The sequence below is a fragment of the Palaemon carinicauda genome, chromosome 30 (assembly GCF_036898095.1).
Source record: "Palaemon carinicauda isolate YSFRI2023 chromosome 30, ASM3689809v2, whole genome shotgun sequence".
Taxonomy (NCBI): Eukaryota; Metazoa; Arthropoda; class Malacostraca; order Decapoda; family Palaemonidae; genus Palaemon; species Palaemon carinicauda.
Genome location: NC_090754.1, coordinates 32,874,972 through 32,900,796, shown reverse-complemented (window position 1 = coordinate 32,900,796; position 25,825 = coordinate 32,874,972). Strand labels below are relative to the sequence as shown.

The window sequence follows — 25,825 nt, the reverse complement described above, 5'->3', positions numbered from 1 at the left end:
CAACCACATTAATCGCACTAAAAGACGAACATCACACAGTCCAAGAGCTTCAAGGCCAGCCCATAAATCACAGGAACCACCACTTAATGCAAGAAGGGAAAGGGCTCGCATCACTACAGCTCTCGCCACAGTCACTTTAAGGGAATGTGTTGTACGACGTAGTGCTGATATCCTGGCTATTGGAGAACTGAGAGCAGCAGCCTGCTCTCCTAAGCTGCGTTCTGGGGAACTTGCAACATTGCTATCACGTGGACGAGCACCCATTCCAGTTGCTTTAAATGAAAAAAAACACTAAATTTACTACATATCCTCCATACAAATATAATATTAATTATCTTTTACATGCATGCCCCTTTTAGTATGTCTTGTGCACCATACAAAGTTACAAAAAGAAGTTCCTTGTAGTCTATCTCGGACACCATCTGGAGATTTCTTTCATTAATTTTTCATCTGATCCCTTTATAATTATCCCATTTTACTTTCCCACAATTTTAACATTGCTTAAGCCTGTATGTTTTGTGTTAGAACTATTGAAATAAAAATGTCATTAAATTTTCTGTTCAAGCTAATTTCTAATAATAATACACAAAGTAATAAAGGGGTTTTGATGATAGGAAAACCTATTTCTGGGGAGGGAGGTGCTGTGTGGTTTCCATGAACTTTCCTGTGGATGGATAGAACAGGGAATCTAATATGATAAAAAAAAACCCAAAAAAATGTTGTCTTCCCTGCTCCAAGGCCAGTTTATCAACTTACATAGCGCGGACTCGGTGAGTACAAGGGACACGCACGTATTCAGGCTCTACCGAATCTGAGACAGCACCTCTTATGCTGAAATATGTTAGACAACTAATGATATGTTATCACTAAGAACCAATACTTGTACTAGAAGGTTTCCTTGTGTTTACATGCGCTTGACTATTATCCATTATATAGAGTAAGGCTCATTTGTTTCCCTTCCTTGCCAAAACCTCTATTTGGGGGTTAATGTGCTGTTTTGTCCCAAAGAACTAATTCCAGCAAAACATTAGAATAGTTGTGCATACCATAACAACAATCTTCTCCAACTACACAAAAGATTAGTTCATGTGTATCTAGGTGAGCATAAAATACCAAGATTATAAAAAAAAAAAATTGATTTCAGTCATTAAGGGATATAGATCCATGATTAATTTGGGACTATAATTAATAGTAATATTACCTGTATTACTTGCTAAGCTATAACCCTAGTTAAAAAAAAAAGGATGCTATAAGGCCAAGGGCTCCAACAGGGAAAGTAGCCCAGTTAGGAAAGGAAAATAAATACTGTAACTCCAAGAGAAGTAATTAACAACTAATAAAATATTTTATGAGCAGTAACATTAAAATAAATCTTTCATGCATAAACTATAAAAACTTTAAAAAAATAGGAGGAAGAGAAATAAGAATAGAGTGCCCAATTGTACCCTCAAGTAAGAGAACTCTACCCCAAGATAGTAAAGGCCATGGTACAGAGGCTATGGTACTACCCAAGACTAGAGAATAATGGTTTGATTTTGGAGTGTCCTTCTCCTAGAACAGCTGCTTACCATAGCTAAAGAGTCTCTTCTACCCTTACCAAGAGGAAAGTAGCCACTGAACAATTATATTGCAGTAGTTAACCTCTTGAACGAAGAGTCGTTCGGTAAACTCAGTGTTGTCAGGCGTATGAGGACAGAGGTGTTTATGTAAAGAATAGGCCAGACTATTTGGTGTATGTGTAGGCACAGGGAAAATAATCCATAACCAGAGAGAAGGATCCAATGTAGTTTTGTCTACCAAGTCAAAAAATCCAATACCTCTCTAGCGGTACCATCTCAATAGGTGGCTGGTGTCCTGGACAACCTACTACCTACACGCATCTGGAACTAGTGCTGTCCACTACAAATATTATAAATTATATATTTGGGGGATACATTAGTCAGGTTTATATTATGGGATTTGGATGTGGTTTTACAATGCAGTATAGTAATACCTCACAACACGAAATTAATTGGTTCCGTAATGGCTTTCGTAAAGTGATTTTTTCGTCTTATAAGTTGCCTTTTATATGTAAATAGCCTAATTTGTTCCAGACCCTACAAAAACACCACATTAAATGATTATAAAACGGATCAGTCTCGGACACGGTTGGGCTTTTGCACCGTACCTCCTTTCGTTGTCCGAAAAATTTTTTGTGATGCGAGTCATAAAATTCTTTGCATCTCGTTTCGTAGAGTGAAAATTTCGTAAGCAGATTCTTTCGTATCGAGAGGTTTGACTGTACTTCAAATCTTTAGTTACACTTTTAACAGATAAAAATTTTTCGCTTAAAGCTAAACACATAAGTGAACTAAATGCGATATCTTTAAGATATGCTTTGGGAAGCATAAGATAATTTTATTTCTTTTACCTTCTCTCTGATGTATCCCCTTATAAAAATGGAAAAAAGTATTCAATCAGAAAATAGATTTCCTTGTCCAATAAGAGCCATTTAGTATCATATGGACATATCTATGGACATTAGAGATAGTGGGATTAGAGTTCCAAATCATCTTCTATCCAAAATGCAATGTCATATTTAGCTAAATATTTGGACCTAGATGCTCACAAAGAGTTGGATCGGAACTCATAAAAGCCTTTATGGTTAAGATTTTTTATAATAGAAATTCAGTTATATCTCTTAACCTTTGCAGAAGTATTTCTTTGGAAAAGATTTTAGCAGCAACTCAATGGCATATCGAGTCGGCTTTTGCTAAACATTATCTTAAAGAATCACGGTTGGCTTATCAACATTGCTGGACTTTAGGCTCTATAGTGGCTGCTGGAGATGTGGTTGAATAACATATGGACTTCCATCAATATATAATTTTCTTATTTTCAGAAAATTCTAGCTTTAGTTCCATGATGTTGGGGTTATATAGCTACAGGAGCTAATTAGAAATCAAATATTATTTTGACAAAACAATTTTCAAGTATTTTGAAATGATTTGTTACCAATAATTTAGACCAGGGGACTACAAAATTTTAATCATTGCATACTATTTTAATTCTATAAATGACCTCTCTCTTTCCTTCACTGACATCCCACTTCCATCAGTGTGTGGGTGTCAGCAATGGGAACATCAGGGGAGGTTTAGAGAAATAAACAGAATTTTAATAGTAAAATTTGTTAGTTCTATAATCACCTGATAATCATATACACGTCCACTGACTTATAATGTAAAGAGGATAGAGAACAGTTTCAACTTTGAGACTGAAAAGACAAAGAGCCTATGGCAATTCACGCTTCACTTTTTGCCATTAACCACTAGTGTCTCATTACTTTACTAGAGGCATATATCTATTGAAAGGAAAGACAATGGGAATTTTTAAAAAGGTTAGTGGTAAATGTTGATAAACTAAGCTTTCAGAGAAGAAGCAATATGAACATCTGGTAAGTACAGTCCATTAACAACAAACTTTATTATGAAAATTCATTTTTTTGTGACATTTCCCAGGAACTCAGCAATAAAAGAATTTTATTGCAGATTGCTCATCAAACAAAGCATACTGAAATATGGAGGCTTTAGATTTGCTGGGATCTGAGTTATCAGTCTTATGATATAAATACAGTAATACCATAACTGACTGAGAGTCTACTTAGCAAAATCTTACTGTATGAATAACATTCTTAATACTGTACCATGGGTTAATCACTTAACAATTTGATGCCATAGTGATTAAGGTTTACATATTTTTAATGTTATATAAACTTCATAAAACATATATCTTCGCACTTGCCATGAAATGATTGGTGTGATTGCATTAAGAAATTACATTCTCTAAGCATATTATGTTGTGGTTGTAAATGAGGTAAGAGGTCAGTCTAAAAAAAAAGTACTGATTCAAATAAATAGCTTATTGGAAAAAATGATATTTTAATTATAAAATAAATTTTTGAATATACTTACCCGGTGAATATATAATAGCTGCTGCTCAGCGGCTCGACAGAAAACACACACAAAAACTCGCGAGCGATCGCTATGAAGGTTGCGGGTGTGCCCACCAGCGCCAACTATCGGCCAGATACCACACATGCATGTAAACAAGCCTTCAATTCTTCTCGTCCCGCTGCGTCTTTATTGGGGAGGAAGGGAGGGCCTTTAATTTATATATTCACCGGGTAAGTATATTCAAAAATCTATTTTATAATTAAAATATCATTTTTAAATATTTAACTTAGCCGGTGAATATATAATAGCTGATTCACACCCAAGGCGGTGGGTAGAGACCAGAGTTAATTAAGTTTACAGCGTATATGCTTAGAGTTTTTGACAGTTATCAATATAACAAAACCCAAATATATAGGTACCTGGTAAGGAAGTTGACTTAGACGATTACTCTGCCTTGTAAGTCTGTCTTCCTCACGAAGCCCAGCGATCCTCTTAGGATGCTGAAGGACTCCCAGGAGCTGAAGTATGAAGGGTTGCAACCCATACCAACAGGACCTCATCAAACCCCTAATCTGGGCGCTCTCAAGAAATGACTTTGACCACCCGCCAAATCAACCAGGATGCGAAAGGCTTCTTAGCCTTTCGTACAACCCAAAAAAACAATATTAAAAAACATTTCAAGAGACAGATTAAAAAAGGATATTGGAATTAGGGAATTGTAGTGGTAGAACCCTCACCCACTACTGCACTCGCTGCAACGAATGGACCCAGTGTGTAGCAGTCCTCGTAAAGAGTCTGGACATCTTTTAAGTAAAATGACGCGAACACTGACTTGCTTCTCCAAAAAGTCGCGTCCATGATACTTTGCAGAGATCTATTTTGCTTGAAGGCCACAGAGGTTGCTATAGCTCTAACTTCGTGCGTCTTAACCTTAAGCAAACATCGGTCTTTCTCATTTAAGTGGGAATGAGCTTCTCGTATTAAAAATCTGATAAAATATGACAAAGCATTCTATGACATAGGCAATGATGGTTTCTTGACTGAGCACCATAATGCCTCAGATTTACCTCGTAATGACTTAGTACGAGCTAAATAGAACTTAAGAGCTCTAACAGGACATAACACTCTTTCCAGTTCGTTGCCTACGATCTCTGATAAGCAAGGAATATCAAAAGATTTAGGCCAAGGACGAGAAGGCAGTTCATTTTTGGCCAGGAAACCAAGTTGAAGAGAACAAGTGGCTTTTTCTGTAGAAAAGCCGATGTTCTTACTGAAGGCATGCAGTTCACTGACTCTTTTAGCCAATGCCAAGCACACTAGGAAAAGTGTCTTGAGAGTGAGATCCTTCAGGGAGGCTGAATGTAATGGCTCAAACCTGTCTGACATGAGGAACCTTAGGACCACGTCTAAGTTCCATCCAGGAGTTGCCAAACGACGTTCCTTAGAGGTTTCAAAAGACTTAAGGAGATCTTGTAGGTCTTTATTGTTGGAAAGATCTAAGCCTCTATGCCGAAAGACCGAAGCCAACATGCTCCTGTAGCCCTTGATCGTGGTAGCTGAAAGGGAGCGAACTTTTCTCAGGTGTAAGAGAAAATCAGCGATTTGGGCTACAGAGGTACTGGACGAGGACACAGATGCTGACTTGCACCAGTCTCGAAAGACTTCCCACTTCGACTGGTATACTCTAATGGTAGAAGCTCTCCTCGCTCTTGCAATCGCACTGGCTGCCTCCTTCGAAAAGCCTCGAGCTCTAGAGAGTCTTTCGATAGTCTGAAGGGAGTCAGACGAAGAGCGGGGAGGCTTTGGTGTACATTCTTTACGTGGGGCTGACGTAACAGATCTACCCTTAGAGGAAGACTCCTTGGAAAGTCTACCAGCCATCGAAGTACCTCGGTGAACCATTCTCTCGCGGGCCAGAGGGGAGCAACCAACGTCAACCTTGTCCCTTCGTGAGAGGCGAACTTCTGCAGTACCTTGTTGACAATCTTGAATGGTGGGAATGCATATAGGTCCAGATGAGACCAATCTAGAAGAAATGCGTCTATGTGCATTGCTGCTGGGTCTGGGACTGGAGAGCAATAGATTGGAAGTCTCTTGGTCATCGAGGTTGCAAAGAGGTCTATGGTGGGTTGACCCCAAGTCGCCCAAAGACTCTTGCACACGTCCTTGTGGAGGGTCCATTCCGTAGGAATTACCTGACCCCTCCAACTGAGGCAGTCTGCTAAGACATTCAAGTCGCCCTGGATAAACCTCGTTAACAGGGAGATGCCTCGATCTCTTGACCAAATGAGCAGGTCCCTTGCGATCTCGTACAGCGTCAGGGAGTGGGTGCCTCCTTGCTTGGAAATGTATGCCAAGGCTGTGGTATTGTCGGAGTTGATCTCTACCACTTTGTTTAGAAGGAGACTCTCGAATTTCATCAAGGCCAGGTGGACTGCCAAAAGCTCCTTGCCGTTGATGTGCAAGCTCCTCTGACTTGAGGTCCACCGACCTGAGCATTCCCGACCGTCCAGGGTCGCACCCCAACCCATATCCGACGCGTCTGAGAATAGTACGTGGTTTGGGTTCTGAACTGCTAGGGAAAGTCCCTCTCTCAGACTGATATTGTCGTTCCACCAATTCAGGCATGCCTTTACTGGTTCGGAGACCGGGATTGAGACCGTCTCTAATGTCTTGTCCTTTTTCCAGTGAAAGCCTAGATGGAACTGGAGAGGTCGAAGGTGTAGCCTTCCTAGCGAGACAAACTGCTCCAGGGATGATAGAGTTCCTACTAGACTCATCCAATTCCTGACTGAGCACCGTTCTCTCTTCAACATCAGTTGGACTTTGAGCAGGGCTTGCTCTATTCGGGTGGCAGACGGAAAAGCCCGAAAAACTGGACTGCGAATCTCCATCCCTAAATACAGTATAGTTTGGGATGGAATCAGCTGGGACTTTTCGAGGTTGACCAAAAGTCCCAATTCCTTGGTCAGATCCAATGTCCAATGAAGATCCTGCAGACAGCGATGACTGGACGAGGCTCTGAGAAGCCAGTCGTCCAAGTAAAGGGAGGCTCGGATTCCCGATAAATGGAGGAATTTTGCAACATTCCTCATAAGCCTCGTAAACACGAGAGGAGCAGGACTTAGGCCAAAGCACAGGGCCCGAAACTGGTATACCACATTGTTGAAAACAAACCTCAGAAACGGTTGGGAATCTGGGTGTATGGGGATGTGGAAGTACGCGTCTCTTAGGTCGAGAGAGACCATCCAGTCTCCCTTTCTGACCGCTGCTAAGACTGATTTCGTGGTCTCCATGGTGAACTTTGTCTTCGTAACAAAGACGTTGAGAGCACTGACGTCTAGCACCGGTCTCCAACCTCCTGTCTTCTTCGGTACTAGGAAGAGACGGTTGTAAAACCCCGGTGATTGAAGGTCCGAGACTTTCACCACCGCTCCCTTCTCTAGCAATAGAGACACTTCTAGGTTTAGGGCTTGTCTCTTTGACTCCTCTCGGTACCTGGGAGAGAGGTCGATGGGGGAAGTCGCTAGAGGAGGTTTGCGTACAAATGGAATTTTGTACCCCTCTCTGAGCAACCTCACAGATTGTTGGTCTGCGCCCCTCTTCTCCCAGGCCTGCCAGAAGTTCTTCAATCTGGCTCCTACTGCTGTCTGAGGCTGTGGGCAGTCAGACTCTGCCACGTGAGGACTTGGCTCCTCTCTTCTTTCCTCTCTTTCCCTCGGCACGAGTACTTCCCCTGCTGGGAGCTCTGCCACGAAAGGGCGGAATAAATCTGGATGCCGGAGTGTCTATCCTAGGTCTAGCTGAAAAGGATGTAGAAGGAGTCCCTTTGCGAGCAGAGGACGCCACCAAGTCATGGGTGTCCTTCTGCACGAGTGAAGAAGCTATGTCCTTAACCAATTGTTGCGGGAACAAAAACTTTGATAAGGGAGCAAAGAGCAGTTCAGATCTCTGACAGGGAGTAACTCCTGCCGAAAGAAAAGAGCAAAGGGACTCTCGCTTCTTTAAGACTCCCGACGTAAAAGAGGAGGAGAGCTCATTGGAACCATCGCGGATGGCTTTATCCATACAGGACATAATCAGTAAGGAGACATCTCTATCAGCCGATGAGATTTTCCTACTTAAGGCTCCCAAACACCAGTCAAGGAAGTTGAAAACTTCAAAGGCTCTGTAAATGCCTTTCAGCAGATGGTCAAGGTCCGAGGAGGACCAACTAATCTTCGAGCGTCTCATGGCTAGGCGGCGGGGAGAGTCTACAAGGCTTGAGAAGTCACCCTGGGCAGAGGCAGGGACTCCCAAGCCGAGAACTTCTCCCGTGGCATACCAGACGCTCGATCTAGACGAGAGTTTAGACGGAGGGAAGGCAAAGGCCGTCTTCCCCAAACTCCTCTTGGTTTCCAACCAGTCGCCTAAAAGCCGTAAAGCTCTCTTGGAAGAGCGAGAGAGCACAAGTTTTGTAAAGGCTGGCATGTTAGCAGGTAAGCCTAGAGCAAACTCAGACGGTGGCGAACGAGGAGCAACAGCGACGAAGTGATCGGGAAACAACTCCTTAAAAATTAACATGACTTTCTTAAAGTCCATTGATGGAGGAACTGTTCTGGGTTCGTCTACATCCGAAGGATGATCATCATGCTGAGGGTCAGCAACGTCCTCATCTGAAGGATCCTCATCTGACAACTGCTGAGTAACAAGCAAAGGGGTTGGCAATGCTTGACACGCAGCGTCCACACGCACTGGTGCATTAGTAGCGGACCAGGACGCAACGTCATGTAACTGCTTAACAGTCTGTGAACTGTCAACAACAACAGGTGCGGGAGGACGCTCGGCGTCCACTCGAGACTGTTTTGACTGCCTAGTCTGAGCAGTCAAAACAACTCTAGACTGCGGTGGTTGACGCTCAGCGTCAAAACAAGTCAACTCCGCTGGTTGGCGAACGTCCTGAACGTCAACAGGAGCATTAGGAAGTGGCCTAACGTCCAAATGCGGCTGAAAGTCAACACGTGACCGCATCGAGTGAGGCTCTACATATCGTGACTGACGTGACTTAGCTACGCCAACGTCAACAGGATGCACAAAGGTTCGTTTGGGCGGCTGAAGGCCAGGATCTCGATGAGATAAACGGCTAGGATCAACGTGAACCTTATCGGCAGAATAGTCTTCCATAAGGGAGGCGAGCTTAGTCTGCATGTCCTGCAGTATAACCCATTTAGAGTCCACGGGAATGGGTGCGGTAAACGACGGGGTTAACGTCTGAGACGGCACAACCTTGCCTACACCAAGACTCTCTGAGCCTGTGTAACGTTGTTGCTTAGGCGGCGAGCAGTCATCCGATGACTGTAAAGGGTCAGAGCTGTCCCAATGACTACATCCAGGACGCTGGACCTGTCCTGAAGGGACCGACTTTCGCTTAAGGGGCCTAGAAACCTTGCTCCACGGTTTCTTATGCGAAAAGCCTTCGGATGACGAGGAGAAAATGGGCTCTCTCGTCTTATGGTAGGGGCGATCTTGGTGAGATACGCCTGATACCATAGAGGGAACGTCTGTTCGCTGATCAAGGCCTCTCGAACCCATAAGTCGTACGACATTACTTCTCCCCTGGGCTTGGGAGCTTGCAAGAGGTCTCGGTCTAGGTGAACGACAGGCACGAACAGACGAACCCTCGGTCGCAACACTGTTCACAACACTTTGCGCACTAATCACTTTCCCACTATTTTCCGCTGTGGCACTCTGACACTTAAGCTCTTCAACGTCAGCCATGAGTTGATTACGATCAGTTGCTAACGCTTCAACTCTTTCACCCAAGGCATGAATAGCACGTAACATGTCTTGCATAGATGGTTCCTGAGTGCCAGAAGGGGGGTTAGGTACAACCACTACAGGGGAAGGATTAGGGTCAGGGGCATGTGGAGAGGAAAAATCTACTGACCTAGAGGAACTCCTCCTTACCCTATCTCTCTCTAGCCTACGAGAATACTTATCGTATTCGAGCCAATCGAATTCCGAAAGGCCCACGCATTCCTCACACCGATCTCCTAATTGACAGGTTTTACCCCGACAATTAGAACACACAGTATGTGGGTCGAGAGAGGCCTTTGGAAGACGCCTATTACAGTCCCTAGCATTACACTTACGAAATCTAGGGGCTTGTGAAGCGTCAGCCATTTTGAATTAGTCAAAGAAAGTCCAAAAAAAACAATCCAAGTCATCAACAATTAAATCTGTCCAATAAAGAGTTCAAGAGTTTAAGTTGAGGAAAAACACCTGCACTGCGAAAGCTCAAACCAAAATGAAGTACAGTACTTCACCAAATATGTTGAGAAAACTCCAGGTTATACAGCGAGTATTGATACGTCTTGTCGTCAAGGTCGACAGAGAAGAATTGAAGGCTTGTTTACATGCATGTGTGGTATCTGGCCGATAGTTGGCGCTGGTGGGCACACCCGCAACCTTCATAGCGATCGCTCGCGAGTTTTTGTGTGTTTTCTGTCGAGCCGCTGAGCAGCAGCTATTATATATTCACCGGCTAAGTTAAATATTTAAAACTAACAATTACTCATTCAAACTACAATGCTAATACCCAACAAACTCTTCAGTACATACCTGAAGAAGAAGCGTCCGTAGAGTCACACATTGCAGAACATAAAGTTGTTGATCCAAGTGGGTCACTACGCATAAAGGGCATTGGGTCTGGTATCGGTCTCCTTTCAGTGAGACCTAAACGAGTAGCTATCATATTGTAATTGGTCATCTTTAGATCTATTTCATTCATACTGAGGCCATCATCTGAAAAGAAAATTTGTCTAATAGATTACAACATCATACCAATCAAACTAGAATACCAGCTGCCATTCATAATACTGCATGTAATAATATTTAAATCACTATTCAATGATTTTGTTAACAACTAATTCTAATATATATTTATATCTTTAAAGCTGTTGAAAAGCACTGTCACAGATAAGGTCTTGCAAACCAACTGGCTTTCTAAGCCATTCAATTATACCTATAAAAAATTAAAATTCTAGATTTAGAATACCTACATCTATCTGTTTAAACTCAGTGATTAACTCTTGCTTATGCTGAAAAGTTCCATAACACCAAGAAATTTACTGCTTGATACACTAAAGTATTTCTGATTCTTTTATACATCACACTATTTTCTTCTACCTTATATAAGGTTATCTTTTATATCCAGTAAAGGGTTTAATTCTCCTGCAGGTACATGCCAAACTATAGGCAATGTTTAAAGTTATATGATATATCCCTTTTGGCCACAATTTCATTGTTTCCTGTGCTCACTTTCCATAAATTTTTTGCAGCTTCTCCCCTGCTAGATGTCCAATTTCTTTAACTTTATCTCGTTTCAATTTTCATCTTTCATTTGACAAGAAAGACTGTAAATATGACTTAGTAGCCTGGTTGATTTACCTTTATAAGAATGAAAATTATACTTTGTACTTGGTTAATTTCAAAATATTAGCACTGGCTGCTATTCTTGATACTAAACTCTTATACAACTTATCACTACTATTATACAGTGCGTTAATCTTAAACAATGGAACCACAACTACTGTTATTTAACTTTTCACAACTTTTACTATTGATGTTACTATTAATACATTGTTTGGTGCTTCTATTCTTATAAATTCAATTCTTTCCACATACTACTGCAAATCCATATACAAGGACATAAAAAACATAAAGTTCTTTTCAAAGTCAGTCCTATACCATAAATTGGTTATGGGAATATACCTCAGAGAGATATCTATTCCCAGCCAAGGCTTTGCGCAGAAGAGTAATCTGATCTTTCCCCCCACATATCAGACTAGCAGCCAAGAATCAGCATCAACTTAGACCAGGGTCAGCTGCGTTACCAGTAAGTGGGCTTTAAAACGCAGAACTCGTAAATATCAATTCAGTTCTCTATCACTACTACGAATAACTTTTAATAAGCTTTTACTAAAAGCACATACCGGTATTTCTATAATTCAAAACTACTGGTAAAACTATTACTACTCTCCTACAACTAATTTTACACTCATCAGATAACAACTACAAATCTAACTGAAGTAACAGTAGTAATACTGTATTTCTATTCTTGTAAAAGCAATAAAAAATTTTCCTTAGCTTGGTTTATGAAAGATAACTACTGTATATACATATAAAATATTACAAAACAAATACTAAACAAAATAAATTAAATGCTTTGGCATAAAATACTGCAGTGTTTCCCTTAAAGAACCAATATTCATACTTACAGGTATTTAGGGATATAACTGTTGTAAAAAGTTCATAATTTTAATGATAAAACTCTCATCCTTCACGGTGGACAGCTCTATGCTAATATAATATTTCTATTATCTATAACAGATTTATATTGTGGCTACTGATCTATCGCTGCTATGAGCAAAACCCTAAAGTGTCATAAATATGAATTTTGTTGTAAACCTTGAAACATGCAAACCAAGGTGAAGTTTTTCATTGAATTTAAAAAAAAAAATCTTTTTCAAACATTCACTAGTCAAACACAAACTCTACAATAACAATACTTTTTCATAGATACAAATCTCTTACTTTTACTTATGCCTAAACTCAGCCAGAGTGGACTACACAAGAGCTAAATATCTGAATAAAGTTTAAGTGGCAGACAGATGACAAAAGAACCCTACTCCAAAGGATGAGTCCCTGTCCCCCTGGAACAATCTTTCACTTCTCGACAATACCTGAGCACCAGTGATCTGTGCCGAAAGGAGGATGTGAAAGGAAGGACTCTTAAAACACAACCAAGTGTGTTCTTTCAATGACACAAAGTGTTTTTAAAAATAATAAAATGTTTTTTAGGACTCTATCCTATTCAAGTCTGGTAATCAGTGGTGGTAGTGCAATTAAAATTTATATTGTTTATATGGAATTTTTCCATATAATCCTCCTATTTATGTGCAACACAAAAGCTCACATGAGCTATGCTATGCAGTCTTCAATTTACAAAATTGTATAACTCGAGTTTACTCACTATAAGTGTGTGATGCCAGATTAGATAAAGATAGAGCCAGGCTGACATCAATGTGTTCCATATTCATTACCAATAAGAGGAAGGTGCTGAGAGAAATCATATGATTATCTACCTGCCTGTAAGTACTGCCTGAAATAAAAATTGAATTTCATCTATCAAATATGTACAGTGAAAGTAGAATGGAATCGTCGTATATTTGAGAAACTAACTCTCATACATAAAGTGTTGTATGTATAAAACAGCAAATAAAGCTCTCAAACCATTCCCAATGATATTGAGAACTTGAAGTCTCAAGTGCTATCAGCAATTTTTGCATATTCCCCTATCCATGACATTACCTTTCTTTTGAACCTTAAAACAGGTGAAGAGAATTATATGCATGGATCTGCATGACTTGGATATTGGGAAAAATTAAAGTTCTTAAAATGGAGACTATTACCCAACAGATGTGAAAGAGTAAGTCGTAAAAAGGTCCCCCCGGCCAAATATTCTCTCAACAAATTCTGGAATGGAAGATCATTCTACCATCAACCATCCTTTATGATAGTACAGTAATTTCCTGGCCCTTAATGAATTACATACCATTTGCATGTCTATCAGCTATACGAACCAACAAAATCTGTCTTCTTTATAATAAAGACTTTATTTATAAGAAAAGTGCAATCAACATTTTCTATCTATCTAAAGCAGTGACCTCCATTCTCAATGGTGAATTTGGAGTGAGCACATCCTACAACAAGAAAGAAACACGTCCAGACTGAATCTCCAGAATGTATTAATCTTGTGAGACATTGCTCCATCATATATTCGATATTATTTATGAATAAACATTTTTACTTAATGACAAAACCAAAGTTTAATTATGAGCCAGAATTCCTATTAAATCATAAATATTTTGGTAGTACCGATATCAGAAAAGCTAGCTAGTGTGCAATTTAATTCAAGACTTCAATCTTCAAAGATTCATCATCTTCCCAACCATTATCCCTACATTAAGGGGTCAGTTGCTTGATGCGCCCTCTCCAATGCCTTCTGTCAAAGGCATCCTCTTCCACCAAACCTCTTCTCTCTATCTCATCCTTCACCTTATCTTGCTATCTAATTCTCTGCCTCCCTCTTGATCTCCTCCCCCTAATAGGTTCCTCCCAAGCCCTCCTCACTCACTCCCCCCCCATCCATCCTCAGCACGTGCCCACACAATATCAGCCGTGACACTCTTATCATCTCAGTAATCTTTACTACACCTTCCATTCTTCTTATTTCATCTTTTTCCAATCTTTCAAATAATGATACTCCAATAATCCACCTTAGCATTCTCATCTCAGTCTTCTCAAGCTTTGCTTCCTCTTTTCATTTTAAAGTGCAAGTTTCTGATCCATACATTAACACTGGTCTTATTACTGTGCTATAGATTTTGACTTTTACCTTGATTTACATTTTCTTATCACATACTGTACCACTCCTGGTACCTCCATCGACTTTTTCCAAGCTACTTTTATCGTATTCTCAACTTCAGCCTCACATCCTCTCTCCTGATTTATAGCCTTCAAAGATTAAGGGTAACCAATTAATGCAGAGCGAAATAAAATGGGTATTAGTACTCTCAGACTGGCAAAAGAAGAGAGCGCATAGCTATTATATTGTATGACAAAGAATCTTTGAGGAAAGGATAATTATTGCTAGAGAAAGAAAATATTCTACTATAACTGGAACACCACTAGTTTTTACTGGATACCTATGCACATTCTCTGGATTCCATTCATCACTTAGTACTTGTGAATAGATAGAAAAAGATACTCCAATGCCATCTGACTTGGTTCTGCTTTCTGCTATCTGGAAGCATGATAACCATGGGTAATGCATATATCTTTAGTTGCTTCTCTTTTATAGAAAGGCAGAGTGTTGTTTGCCAATGGATGTTCATAATCCAACAGAAATACATAGCTGAGGCAAGATATACCCTCAAAAATATGAACAAAAACAGTGAATATTAGATAAAGATATTTCTACACTGGTGTATGTGTTTTCATTATCTTACTTCATTCTGTTCCTCTGCTCCATCAGTGCCAAAAACATCATCTCTAACAACAGTTGTCATTTGCTTTACTTAAGTGTATTTTGCTACCACTGTTCAGTACACTTTGCTTTACTTGAATTAATGTTGCAAAAAACTATCTTAAACAATCTCAAAATCAATGATAGCCTCCTTCACACGCACATGCACGCGCACACAGAAATATGTACGGTATGTGACACAACATTAAATTCATATTTGCTGACTTAACCCCAATGTTGACTTAACCCCTTCCTCAGTACTTGTATTATCTGTTATAATGATATAATGGGATCTGTTGTAATATAGTTTCCCTTATTGTTTAACACTATCTTTTTCTGTCAGATAAGTCCCTACCCCGTAATAATACAGTAATCCCTAGGATAATGTAATCCCTAGGATAATGTGGGTGTTCCATTCCAAGCCACTGCGATAGTTGAAAAACTGTTTAGTAGATATAGAAATCTATGGTTGAATTTTCCTCTTTAATTTTAGAATTTTTCAGATTTTCTTTATGAATCCAAATTTTCATAAGCCCCAAAATGACTATTTTAAGCTATTATAAGCTAAGAAATGACTTTCTAAAAAATAATCAAAATAGGAAAATATAAAACTTATTTGCTCTCAGAAACCTGTGATATAAAGAGGAGTCCAAAATATAGATTTACAAATAATACACAGTATTTATAAATCCACGATATACTGAGGGAGTGACAGGTGAATCACGATATGGCAAGGGATTACTATAATTCTTTATATTAGCTGTTTTCCTATCTTATCCTAAACTCAGCACTTCATACTTATTGTAAATAACATACAAGTATATGCAGTGTACATATATTTGCAGGTAATAGTATTAAATTACAAATAAATGTACTCAGTTACACAGATTCTGAAAATTAACCCATGGGCATAAGGATGTACTTAACCAGATAAGGTTAATACTATCCATGGAAATTAGACACTGCCCAAACCACTGACAAACTTTTTGTTTCTAAAAACAACTATGAATGAAGGTATCATACAGTGGAAAGTATGTTTTTCTAAAATGGAAGGTTTTTATCTGCCATCCAACCACCTCTTCAGTAATATTAAGAAACTACTTGTCCATGGATTTATCTTTCTTGATCAGCTGTTTACGGCAAGGTAAAATTAAGAGGGTTTGTAGCTTGCATGAATGCATCTATCTAATAATCTTAATCTAAGGTTATATGTAACCAGGAATACACCAAACAATGGTGCATTACCCTCCATCGTAGCAAGGGGCGCAGGAATTAAGTCTGGAGCTAAAACCGTGGTTAAATGTCTTTGGCGGTCCTGGGCTTCCGTTGATCCTCCTTGAGCAGCACCTGGACCACTATTTCCACCAGCATGTTGCTCTTGACAAACCTCGCACAATATATATGTACCACCTAAAAAATCAATATCTATTGATCAAATGCATGTAAAGTTTATATATTATCTGCAAAAATGATCACATAGAAAGTTTCTAAACAGTTTCTAAAAAATTACAATTAAGAAAACATTCTCAATACTTGACATGCATAAATTTATTAAAAGCAATAGTATAATTATGGATACCTATACTGTAATTGCAAAATAATACCTCCTTTATTAACCTCCTTGATAATTCCTCCTGGCCCAGTTTAAAAAGCTCTCTTTCAAGAAACACTGTAGTTGCATTAGGTTAAAATTATATGAAAATTCAAGTAATTCACCATCAAATTACATTGAATAAATATCCAAAATATCAAATTCTTCTTAGTCTCCCAAACAATAATAGAAAAAACTACATACAGAACTGCATTTAATAACTACTATATATATATATTTACAAAAAATAAATTGAACAAACAATACATATAAATGGCAACTTTATATTTAACTTATATGAATACTAACCGATTAGAGTACCACAAACTCCAGCCATCCATGGCCGAGCACAACCAGGATGAGTAACACGCATGTGTTGACGGAGGTTATTTGTGGGATGGTAACAGACTTCACAAAGACTCAAAGCTCGTTCTCCCTCATTATTGGTGGCCACCTGCAATATTTCAGAAAGGTACATTACTTGCAGTAGCCTCTAGTTTGATTTAATATTATAGGCCCTACAAAAAGGAAAAGATCTTGAACACCAGACCTATAAATGAAAAACAAAAAATACCAAATACTATTGTAATAATAATAGCTATTACTGTAATTTTTACGTCATCAGTAAAAGCAAAGTTGATGCCTTATTATCATTACCAGCTACGCTACAACCCTAGACGGAAAAGCAGGATCCTATAAGCCCAAGGGTTATAACAGGGAAAAATAGCCCAGTGAGGAAAGGAAATAAGAAAATGAATAAACTATATGAAAATTAATAAACAATTAAAATAAAATAATTTAAGATCAGTAACAACATTAAAGCAGATCTTTCATATATAAACTATAAAAAGAGCTGTATGTCAGCCTGTTCAACATAAAAACATTTGCTGCAAGTTTGAACTTTTGAAGTTCTACCAATTCAACTACCCTCGGTCGCAACACTGATAACACTTTGCGCATATCACTTTATCACTTCGATTTTCTGTTTTGCACTTATTTCACTGAAATCGAAACTTTTACTGATTTCTACCTGAAACACGCAATTCTACCCTTCATTAAAAGGTAGTAATTGCGAAATCAGTCGTATAATGCAAGCTCATTAATACCAGCAAAAAACAGAAAACATATTTTAAGATAAAAAAATCAGTGGCTGGGAAAGAGACTAAACACTAGTTCATATAACTACGTTTTCAATCTCTCACCGCACATAGCCTGGGGACGAGAATAAAAAACTAAAAACGTTTTATCCTTCCTCCCCGTACAGCGACTAGGGACGAGAGTAACTCGAGAACAACGTTACCCGCTTGAACGGAACGTTTTCGATCCTCTCTCTCCCTCCGTCTCTATCTCTCTCTCTCTTTCTCTCTTGATTTCGCACCTAAGAGAAGAGCCCAATTATATTTCGTCAAAAAAACATGTTATTTGACTAAAGGAAAAAACTGAAAGGTTTTTCAAATAAAAAGTTCCTTTAAAATAGAATTTAAAACATTTAAGCTAAGAAAGAATGAACAAAACATCAGAATCGATTTACTCTTACTGCAAAGTGAAACCGTGATACACTCTCTCTCTATCGTAACGATAGAGCGCATGTTGAACGTCCTGAACGTCAACAACTGCGTAGCATAAATAAACAAAACGTTAGTTCATCTTTGAAAACAGTACGAAGACTATCAAAGAAATTCTTTCATAAAATATTACATTTAAAAAGCTTTAAATCCTTTAAAAGCTAATTACGATATAAAGGGCTCAACGTTGATTAACTTCGGTTTCCAAGTTAGGACCGCCTACTCTCAGGAAAGGTCTATATAAACAAAACATTAAAATTTATTTTTATATGTTTATAATAAATGGAAAGTTAATCGAAGAGGCCTAATAAAGGCGGAGAGATATAAAATATATAGAGGAAAATCTATAACGTGATAAGATAATTACTAAAAGCCTAAACACTTCCGTCTAAGGGAAGGGTCGGCCATTTAAAAGTGAAAGAAAGTCCATACTCTCTTTGTCACCATAATTAAATCTATCCAAAACGGGTTCAAGATTTAAGATGAAGATAAAACACCTGCATAGCGAAAGCTCAAAACTAGAATAAAGTACTTCACCAATTAGTTGTGAAAAAACTCCAGTTTAGCAACAGCGAGTAAGTACGTCTTGTCGATAGCTCGACAGAGAGAAAATTGAGTCTTTGTTTACATTGAGTACTGGGTATCTGTACGACAGATGGCGCTGTTGGGCACACCCGCAACCTGTGTAGCGATCGCTGGCGAGTTTTTACCGTAGAGTTGTCTGTCGGGCAACAGAGTTGCAGCTATATAATCACCGGCTAAGTTAAATATTGAAAAACACTTCTTCAGAACAGATTGATCACCAAAAATCTTAAAAAGACTTTCTCAATAAGCCAATTTTTTTGTGCAATTGAAGAAGACATAGACCTAGTGTATTCCTCCAAAGTAAATTTGTTGTCAAGAATCACACATAAAATTTTAAAAGTTAAAAGCGTCATCCTTGACCTACCTACAATCATATTTGTGTTTTGTTAGGATTCAACTTCAATTTTGTAAAAACCTTACTTTACAAGTTTTAGCTGCAGGGCCATTAAGACCCAAGTCAATTTTTGCAAAACATTATATCAAAGAATCCTGATTCGCTTATGAAGGTATCTAGGTTCTAGGCTTCATAGCAGGCAGAGCAGTGGTCACATAATTTCAAGTTCAGTTGAACTCGAACTCCCTTACCTACAAGTATGTGTGGTTTCAATTTGACAATTGATTTGAAATCAATAAAAAGTATTATTTAGTTCAAGAAATACTATCGAGAGACAAGCTTCAGTCTGGTACAATATTTTTATTAGTTTTATTAAACAATCTGGAATCCTGTATTTCAAAACATATTTAGAGTGGGTTTATTAAAAATAATCTAGACCAGGTTAGTAAATCTAAACCATGGCATATTTCTGCCAATTAAATTTACCCTATCTTTCCTTCACTGGCATCCCACCTCCAGTCAAGAGAGATTAAAAGAAATAAACAAAATTTTAATAAAATTCCTTATTAATATTCTTACCTGATGTTCATATGCATGCCCACTATGCTCCCCACTGACTTGTGTTGTCAAGAGGATAGAAATAATTATGCCTTCAAAACTGAAGAGACAGAGACTGGCGTGTCAGTTACCACTTACTGATAGAATGTTTTTTTCCTTTACTATGGGCATCGGTTTATTAAGGGAAATAAAATTGGAAAATTTATCATTTTAAAAATTTCACGGGAAAAGATCGATTAAACCGAGCTTTTGGATAATATGAACATCAGGTGAATGTTAAAATATATTTTTTCAAACTTTCAAGAATACAAAAAAATAATGAAGCAAACACACAATGCTGAACTCTAAAATATGAGTGACATTTAGTTGGGTTTTAAACCACAATATTAGAATTCACTAGGAAAGCATGAATAAAAAAATATGGAGGTAAGAACAGACATTAAACTCAATGCATATAATTTTTTATATGTACATACAGTATTGTATCTACAAAATTGCATTTTTCCAAAATAAAATGTTTCAGATTTGAGTAATCTTACATCTGGTAATAATGTAGACTGTAACATGTAAATGTTAATAATTTCTTATAGCATGAGTCAATTTTCCATTTTACAATCCTACCATTGCTCTTAACATTATTGAAGTCCATATTACTTACCTCCATTAATGCTCTCCACTCCCGCTCCCTGGAGGCTGAAAGAGATGACCCTTGGGCAACATCTGTGGGGCCACTGGTATTCAGCCAATGATCAAAGTCATTAGCCAATGTTCCAATGGCATCATCAGATGCCCGTAATTGCTCTTCAAACATTGGGCCACCATACCTAAAGCGAGTATCACTTCGTTGTGGGGGCCTAACGCTCTCAGCATCTCTGGTATCTAAGCCACGGCCTATAATAGAAATAATTCAATAAAATAAAATTAATGAAAATTTAGTCAAGACTGTAAGACTTTATTCCTGATTATGTAAGAGCTTATTTAGTCTGTTTTTTATGTTTGCATGGAGAATCCCACCTCTCTCTCTAGCCAATAGTGACATTCCCTACTTGAGGCATTACTCAAACCCTTCTGACACCCCCCAGCTTACAGGCATAGGGATCCTGACATCTTACCAAACCACCAACCTAAATAAGTGCTATTCCAGTCCTTATTCATGATTATGTAAAGTCTATTTTAATGTATTTCTATGTTGGCATACGTGTTCAAATCACACAGAAAGTACTATGTAACGTTCTTCAATAACCATTATTTCTTCGCCTCTGATTTCACCCACAACGTCACCACGTTTTACCAGTAATGAAAGTTGTTGACACACAACAAGATTTTTCTTTATCTTATTTCATTCCCTTTTTCTCAACTATAATTTTTACAAACTAATATCATCTTCATGTCTTATATATTACATATTCAGTATTGTTCATTGTTTTCACAAGTAACAGTTAGCCTACTGTCATTATTTCCATTTATTGAAATCTTACGCAGAATACCATGTCCTTATATGCACAGTCTCCTTTTTCAAGCCTGTGAAATACCCAAAACAGGAATTGTTAAGTTCATAGTGACAGTCACATGCAAGTTATGATGACAGAAGAACAAACAAACCTTATGACTAACGAACTAAATACATATCATATCTCTCTCTGGGGCAGAAATACGTTTCTTTAGTCATCAGCTCTTTGTTTATAATTTTACACTATAGAATATTTCTTATGCCAAAGGAAACAAATGGATATTTTCATTGCATTTCTGTATAACACAAATTCCATTATTACTGACAAGTAGTTTTATATCTTTTGACAGCTACTTATTATAGGAATTATTAAAGAATAACGCTTTCACTTCAATGAATATAAAATTTTGTTTACACAAAATCACAGTGTTATACCATTATTTAGAGAAAATCACATAAAACAAATTTCTGAAAAATTATTCTATAATCACTTTACAATGAATTGAAAGAAATATTTTGGTCGTTTAGATTGAAATACAACAGAAAATAAAGCAAACATTTTAAAATTTATTCTGTAATCAGCAGTAAAACAAATAAACAAGGAAATGTAGGTTATCATAGATTGAGTGTGTATATCCGATGGTGAAAAATCTTGTAAATAGCTTGAGGGCAGATCAGCTGCCTCGTAGTGAAAAAAGTTAAGATATCTCCCGGTTCCTCTCAGGAAATATGTCTCAATTAGTGTTTCTGGAACTGGAGAGTATACAGTGCGCAGCAGTACAGCTTCTACATTGTAAAACGAACGAATACTCGCTTACCAGCCAAGTTAGTGATGAGCCTATTTTGGTTATAACTTATTTAACTTGAATTGTTATTCTCGAAGGCCAGTGAGCCTTGGTTGCAATAAGTCTAAATTCCAGATTGATTGCTTGCACTAGCCTAACTTCCATAATCAGATCTAGTGTCGTATGTTACTTCAGTAAGGGTTCTGAATGTTTCCTAAACTTTACAGAGTCAAGTTCCTCCTGTATGAGTCTTGACTTCTTGAATTACCGTATTTCCCGTGTCAAAAGACGCACCTTTTTTCACGAAAAATTACCCCCAAAATCACCCTGGGTCTTAACACTTAAGAAAAAGTTGTGTAGGGGAGTTTGACACCCCTCAAACACTCAACTATAGACATACAAGCACTCAAACTCACGAGACATAGAATATAAACCTAAAATCATCTGCTAAGAAGTTTTTAAAATCCTCAAATTTTTTTTTCTAAAACGCCTTGCTAATTTAAGGGTGCGTCTTACCACTTGTAGCGTCTTATGACACGGGAAATATGGTACTTTAGTTCTTCTGCAGCTTAACCTTTTGTTTCCGCATACGTCTAGATTGCGAGGCAGAAAACAGTTTGGTAGCTGGATTCATATATCTATCCTCTTGCTAAAGTAAGTGCTCTTAAGCAATATCGTTTTGATTGGGGAGATGGTGTTTCATATTGCAGGTGCTCTAAAAATTTTTTATAGGTGATGTATCAGCTCAGCTAGTTGGCTGCATCATGGGATCAATGGATGACAGTGAGTTTTCTATACTTACAAGCTCAGCTGCTAGTTAAACAAGGATTATTTTAGTATGGTTATTTCTAACTCTCATGTTTTTATCATCCTTATGAGTCTGGCTAAAAGACACAAATATTATATTGGATACTTTGTATTTAGTTAAGGACTATAATTAATAATAGTTTAAATTCTCTAGTTAAATACATCAATATCCCTTGGGAGATCTCTTTTACTCAGTTTCTCCTAAATAGCTGGGAAGAACCTGGAGTCACAGAAGCAACAATTGGAATGTCAATAGCAGTGATTGGAGCAGCAATTGCATTTATCAAAGTCAAATGTGAGAAGAAAGCAGCAAAAGCAAGGACCCTTTGAGAAATTCAGAGGATAAACAGAAAACCTTCAGCAACTCCTATGGCTCCACAGGCAGCTCTAGAATCAAGACTTGCAAAGCAAAAGAAGAGGTGGTACCAGGGAGCTTGTTTTTGAGTTTACATAGCAGTTACCGACAACAAACCTGGCCCATCACGTGGTGAGAAAGAGGAAGGAATGTCTCAAAATACTTAGTAAGTTCCTGGACAGTACAGAAAAAAGGGATAGACATAGAATAGTCTCAGCAAAAGGTGTAACAGTCCCATGAGATTCGATAACAGAAAGAATATTGGGATTAAACGGAAGTGAATTAATTCCCTTTCTTTTACAAACCATACAAGATAAATCCTAGGTGCAATTGCCACTTCAGCAATAAACTCAAAGTTGCTGAGCGTTAATATCATAAGGGGACATGAACTAGCAACACATATGCTTAGTATATCTATACTGTGACAATTCACTCAAGCTTGGTAGACTCATACTCAGACATACAACACGAAACAAAGAAAAATATAACCTATGAAGAAAAATCAGAACTCTATTACCAAAATTTAAGTTTTCTTAACAGCACCAAAATAAATGTTGAGGAATCCAGCCCAGTGAGTCATGAGCCTCTACCCTTACCCAAAACCTTCCAATAGTAAATGCCCAGTTACCAAAACTTCAACAATTAAACCAGCTTTGTGCCAAACCATACTCTTTATAAAATACAACGGTTTGCATACTAACCTTCATGAGAACTAAATTGATGTACTGTATACTGTATATATAATTTCTTTTATAAAACCAACCAGTCATAAAAAAAGGCCCATTGCCTAGTTCACCAAGCTTTACAAAAAGAAACATAGATGGGAGCAAATATCTATGAATGGGAAAAAGGTGAATCTACATGGAAAATTACTTTAGACTAGTGTATCCAGTACTCTCATCAAGAATTCAATGTTATGCATCCAAAAGAATTCCTCACTGTAAATTAAGGCTGACTATATCTGAGAGGTTTGCAAAGAATAAATGTTGTAGAAAATTAATTTTCAGGTATTGCATTCTTAACTTACATAAATCTAGTAACATGAACGGCATATCACAGTGATAATGAAATCTACTGTAACCACATGAAGTTAATTTCTAATTTTAATATCACACAGTCTCTGGTATGAAAAGTTCATAAGTAAAGCTTACCTGAAGATCTTGAAGGAACCATAAGGGATCGTATATCAACACACCCTCCTCTGCGAAGAATCGTTGTCCTTCTTCCACTGAAGTCCTGTATCATAAAACATTAATTATATGTACATGAACATCTACAAATATAAAATTAATGTGACTTTCATAGAAAAATGAGTAAACTTGCAACGGCAATTAAAATAGATCCATCCTAATACACACACATCACACACATGACAGTTGATGTAAATTAATTATTTCTTAAATCTCGGGTATTATATCACAATTAGAAAATTGCACATTGAAAACTTCATTCTCTATCAAGGCTTCTTTTCTGATTGTATCACCACTTTTATACACTAATACGGTAACAATTCAGGCAACAACTCCAAAACCTATTGACATGATATCTCTACTCACTTCTAATTAGATTAAAAATACCACCCAAAGTAAAAAGCACTTCATGCCAAACAACTATTCTAAGACATTGTTTCTATAAATAATAAAAAAAAATACTGCACTCTCATTAACATTTATAGAATATCACATGGTATGCATGAAGAGTCACTTGTAATATTATAGAAACTGAAAATTGGTACAACCAAAATAGTAACTTTGAATTGCATGAAGAGTCACTTGTAATATTATAAAAACTGAAAATTGGTACAACCAAAATAGTAACTTTGAATTGAGTTTTTTCAAAATAATTAAATTACAAAGAGCAATACTACAACTACCGAAGTGATTGTTTCATTAAAATCACAAATTTTATAAGTAATTTGTATTTTTCCTAACATACTTACCTAGAACTACTTTCTTAGGAGTAACTGGTAACTCTTCCCAACTGACCAGAATTTTGTGTAGTTTACCCTATTCCCATTTTCTATGGGTGACCTCAGGCGGAGTGATACGCGTCCTGAGGCGACCCGGGGTCAGAGAGCGTGCTAGATTAGGTCGTGCTCCTCAGTAAGTTTCGTAGCCAAAAAGGGTTCTCCTCAACCCTGCAGGACCTTCAGGGAAGGAAGGGCAGGCCATAACCCGAAAGTAGTTCTAGGTAAGTATGTTAGGAAAAATACAAATTACTTAAAAATTTGTGATTTGTTCCAACACAGAGTACTTACCTAGAACTACTTTCTTAGGAGACTTAAACTTTAGGAGGAGGGAGTGTCCTGCAGGGACTAGGGTTTGACGGTTTAGAAGCACGATCGGGCGAAAAAGGGGGCACCTCGAAGGGGAACTAGGTTCCGATGACCTCTACTAAAAGCTGAATGAAAATAGGGGAAACTACCCAAAAAACTAACTTAGTGTCTAAGTGGCTTACCTCTGAACCATTACTTCTGAGACGTATTTCTTGTTGAAGACGTATATCCTGGCCGCCAGGGCCTCTTGATTCACACCCACATTGGGGATTAAGGGTAAGGGAAAGGATGATAAGGGGGAAAGGTAAGGCATGAACTTGTGTCTCATGGCTTACCACCCCCGGTTTCCCTGGGGCCATGACCTTTAAATCTTTTGCAGGGCTAATATGACTGGGCCAAGGTTGAACCCATCCCAGGATTTCCTAGAGCAGTCCTTCAGGTAATGTTCCGTGAAAGTGGACTGTCTGGACCAGGTACCTGCTTTCAGAATCTGGCCCACGGCCATGTTCTTCTCAAATGC

At 38.0% G+C, this 25,825-nt stretch overlaps 1 protein-coding gene across 1 annotated transcript in view; it reads right to left on the bottom strand.

Annotated features, from left to right (window-relative positions):
* LOC137623451 (probable E3 ubiquitin-protein ligase HERC1) overlaps positions 1 to 25,825 on the bottom strand; it is a 297,680-nt gene that overhangs the window by 653 nt on the left and 271,202 nt on the right. Inside the window, exons 45-51 of the mRNA XM_068354286.1 lie at positions 24,182 to 24,266; positions 20,292 to 20,524; positions 16,901 to 17,045; positions 16,246 to 16,410; positions 12,946 to 13,074; positions 10,533 to 10,715; positions 5 to 272 (exon numbers count right to left, since the gene is read on the bottom strand). Coding sequence (XP_068210387.1) covers positions 5 to 272; positions 10,533 to 10,715; positions 12,946 to 13,074; positions 16,246 to 16,410; positions 16,901 to 17,045; positions 20,292 to 20,524; positions 24,182 to 24,266 — 1,208 coding nt within the window. The remainder of the gene's footprint in view (positions 1 to 4; positions 273 to 10,532; positions 10,716 to 12,945; positions 13,075 to 16,245; positions 16,411 to 16,900; positions 17,046 to 20,291; positions 20,525 to 24,181; positions 24,267 to 25,825) is intronic.